This window comes from Fistularia commersonii, chromosome 6 (genome assembly GCF_037954325.1).
Source record: "Fistularia commersonii isolate RoL2024-O1a breed Wild chromosome 6, RoL_Fcom_v1.0, whole genome shotgun sequence".
NCBI classification, from domain to species: domain Eukaryota; kingdom Metazoa; phylum Chordata; class Actinopteri; order Syngnathiformes; family Fistulariidae; genus Fistularia; species Fistularia commersonii.
This window is the reverse complement of record NC_141289.1, coordinates 47,261-50,911: the sequence shown is the minus strand read 5'-3', so window position 1 is coordinate 50,911 and position 3,651 is coordinate 47,261. Positions and strand designations below refer to the sequence as shown.

Here is a 3,651-nt window from a genome sequence, read left to right as displayed (position 1 = left end):
TCCGGCACTCTTGACAGATGACGGGACCTGAAGACATGGAGGAGAGTCTCCGCACCTTTGGTTCCTCGAGACTCTTGCGTCCAGAGTCTCCGGCAGGTCAGAGGTCACTGAGCTGGAGTCAAACAGGGACGTCGGACCTCCTGTTGCCTGATGTCACACGGTCTTCAGATGATTCCAGGATGGCGTGACCTCTGCTCAGCTGAGGACCTGCTGCGATGCTCTCCTTCACCTGATGCTCTCCTTCACCAGCAGGCGGCGCCAACGATCGGTCCTGAGTTTCTCTTGAAAAGCAACAGGCGAGGATCTGGAGACACATCTACTGTCCGGCACGTCCTCGCAGAAGAAAACATCTGCAGGAGATGAAGAGGAGGCTCGTCCCGCTCGCACTCCCGCCACCTACAGGAGAAGCTGGTGGTCCGCCCGCCGACCGGCCGACCGGCCGACTGGCCGAGGAGGTTCTGCCGGAGGTGTCTTCATATGTGGGACCGGGCCTTGTGGTAGATCCCCGGCGTGATGGCGGTCACCGTGCGGCCCGTCAGAGCCGCGCTGGCCTCGCCGTAGCCGGAGGGGGGGTCGTCGGCCTTCCGCGGCCAGCAGCGGACCAGGAACCTCCTCCAGGACTCCAAGGTCTTCCCCGACCAGATCCACACCCCCGAGGTGATGCCCACCGCCAGGCACATGAAGTACTTGAGCATGAAGACGGCGTAGTCCGGGCCCAGCCCCGAGCGCTGGCGCTCCGCCGGGCAGGAGCAGGCCAGGGCCCGGTCCCAGCCGGGCCGGCGGTGCTGCTCGTACAGCAGGCAGGCCACCACCACGGTGGCGGGAACCGTGTAGAGCACCGAGAAGAGCCCGATGCGGATCATCAGCCGCTCCAGCTTGTCCGTCTTGGTGCCTCCTTGTTTGATGATGCTCCGGATGCGGAAAAGGGACACGAAGCCGGCCAGCAGGAAGAGCGAGCCGGTCAGCAGGTAGACCACCAGGGGCGCCAGCACGAAGCCCCGCAGGTTCTCCAGGCTCTGGTTGCCCACGTAGCAGATCCCGGCCACGGGGTCTCCGTCCACGGCGCTCATAGCCAGGACCGCCACCGACTTGACGCCGGGCACCAGCCAGGCGGCCAGGTGGAAGTACTGGCAGTAGCCGGCGATGGCCTCGCTGCCCCACTTCATGCCGGCCGCCAGGAACCAGGTGAAGGCCAGGACCACCCACCAGATGGAGCTGGCCATGCCGAAGAAGTAGACCAGCAGGAAGACCAGCGTGCAGAGGGCCGGTCCCGTGGTATCGTACAGGACGTGCTGCTGCTCGCCGCCGCCGCAGGCCACCCGCTCGTGGCCGGCCACCAGCCTGACGATGAAGCCCAGGGACACGAAGAGGTAGCAGGCGGCCAGGAAGATGATGGGCCTCTCGGGGTACTGGAAGCGCTCCATGTCGATCAGGAAGGTTGCCACCGTGGTCAGCGTGGAGGCGAAGCACAGCACCGCCCACAGCCCCACCCAGAAGATGGTGAAGGTGCGCTCCTGCGCCGAGAAGTAGGGCTGGTGGCAGGGCAGGGCGCAGTCCGCCAGGGGCCCGGTCCGGGGGCCAGACTCCCTCCGCACCGGCACCAACGGCGCCCGGCAGCGGCACTCCCGCTCGCAGGGCGGCGGCCCCTGCGGCGCCCCGGCGCGGCCCCGGGCCGCGGGCCCCGTGGGTCCCGGGGGCCCCGGAGGCCCAGGAGCCGCCGCCGGCGCCGCCGCGGGCGTGGACGCCTCGCTGGCGTTCTGGTCCATGCACAGCGCGTCGTCGCCCAGGCGCGGCAGCCGCTCGCAGCTCATCCGCTCCGGCCACTCGAACCCGTACTGGCTCATCAGCGGCGAGCAGCCGCGCTTCGCCCGCTCGCACACCGAGCGGCACGGCGGCAGCGGCCGCCGGTAGTCCGGTAGGCAGATGGGCGTGTACATGCTGCACAGGAAGAACAGCAGGTCCGACGAGCAGCGGATTCGAACCAGCGGCCAGAACTGGTGCACCTCCAGGCCCACCTCCTCCTGCGTGTCGTGGTTGAACTGGTTGGGCATGTAGGTGAGGTTGTAGCCGATGCCGCGGCACATCGGCACCGTGATGGGCTCGCACACGATCTCCTTGGAGGCCCCGCGCACCGGACAGGAGCTCCTCAGGAGGACCAGGAGCACCGGGAGCACTTGGAACACCGGGAGCACCGGGGACACCGGGGGGAGGCGCGCCGGAGCCATCTGACCCGAGGTTCCGCTCAGCAGGTCCGGGGTCCGAACTCCTGCTGCAGCGCCGCGGCTCCGTCTCCCCTCTGGAGAACTTTCACGCCCGAGAACATGACACTCACATTCTGGCGGGACCGGGAACGGGACCGGGACCCGCGGGTCCCCAAAGAGTCCGATGTCCTCCGGGCGGGAGCGGCTTCTTCACCCGACGTCGGGGAACGCGTCTCCAGGCGAGACAACTTCCGCGCACGTCCGCGTCCGAGGACCGCAGAAGAACATCTCCGACGGGAGTCCAACCGCCGACCCCAGAGCGTCCGTTGCCTCCGAGTCCCGGGACCGAATGACGGCTGCGCAGAGCCGCCGCGCCTCCCCAGGCGCTGCTGCCTTCAGGGGCCGTCGGACATCACACACACACACGCACACACGCACACACGCACACTCGCGCACACACACGCGCACACACACACACACACACACACACACGTACACACGCATACACACACACTCACACACACACTCACACACACACTTTGCTTGATGAAGTGCAACAATTCCTTTGTCTTCTTTTCCACAGGTTTGGGACCTTCGGGTTCCGGTGAAGCTGCTCGGTAACGGAGACACCGAGCGGATGTGACCGGACGGATCTAAAAAATTGGATTTACTTCTTTCCCTCTGGTGGAGTGAAAACGGACCGCTTATTAAACTTCAAGTTAACCGAAATTTAACCCGGATTCAATCGGAATCATCCGAGCAGGTGGACATTTGAGGATAAGGAGCAGGTCCTTCAAGCAGCTCCACCGAAGCCCCACCAAGAAGGATCATCTCCAGCGCACCGCACGCCCCTAACGTGGACGGTGTCTTTCCCCACAGCACCTGAACGCACCACCGGGGTCTGTTGCTGACTTCCTGCGCTGAGAGGTGAAGGTTTGAAGGTCTGGCCTGATGGATGGTCACAGGTGGAGCAGGTGAAGACCACGCGTGGGGTTTGGGGGACACCCCCACACGTGGCCACACAAACTTCCTGATCAACAATCTGGTCAAAAGCATGCAGAACATTTAACCAGCTAATGACAATTTATCAATTCATGACAGTTTATCAATCAATCAATCATCAACGAGCGAGTGAAATGGAGGACTTTGAGCTGCTCCTCTGGTCTCCATGGGTCTGTTTCATGTCACTCAGGGAACACCTCGCACCACGAGGGACAAAGGTCTCCCGGTGTGTGTGTGTGTGTGTGTGTGTGTGTGTGTGTGTGTGTGTGTGTGTGTGTGTGTGTGTGTGTGTGTGTGTGTGTGTGTGTGTGTGTGTGTGTGTGTGTGTGCTCACCCTATCAGTCAAGACAAGTCTTTATCCGTCCTCATTTACCTTCACTCAGGTTACCTTGATAAATGGAGGCAAACAGTGCGAACTTCATTTGTTAAGACTGGACGGCATCAAGCT

At 63.2% G+C, this 3,651-nt stretch overlaps 1 protein-coding gene across 1 annotated transcript; it reads right to left on the bottom strand.

Annotated features, from left to right (window-relative positions):
* Nucleotides 1–433: 433 nt before the first annotated feature.
* Nucleotides 434–2,531, bottom strand: fzd5 (frizzled class receptor 5). The gene has a single exon (XM_086147421.1). It carries the CDS (start codon nucleotides 2,223–2,225, stop codon nucleotides 474–476), a length of 1,752 nt encoding a protein of 583 aa, XP_086003547.1. The 5' UTR covers nucleotides 2,226–2,531; the 3' UTR covers nucleotides 434–473.
* Nucleotides 2,532–3,651: the final 1,120 nt, after the last annotated feature.

Excerpts from the sequence above, each read along its gene's own strand:
- fzd5 (XM_086147421.1), bottom strand. The coding sequence starts at position 2,225 with ATGGCTCCGGCGCGCCTCCCCCCGGTGTCCCCGGTGCTCCCGGTGTTC.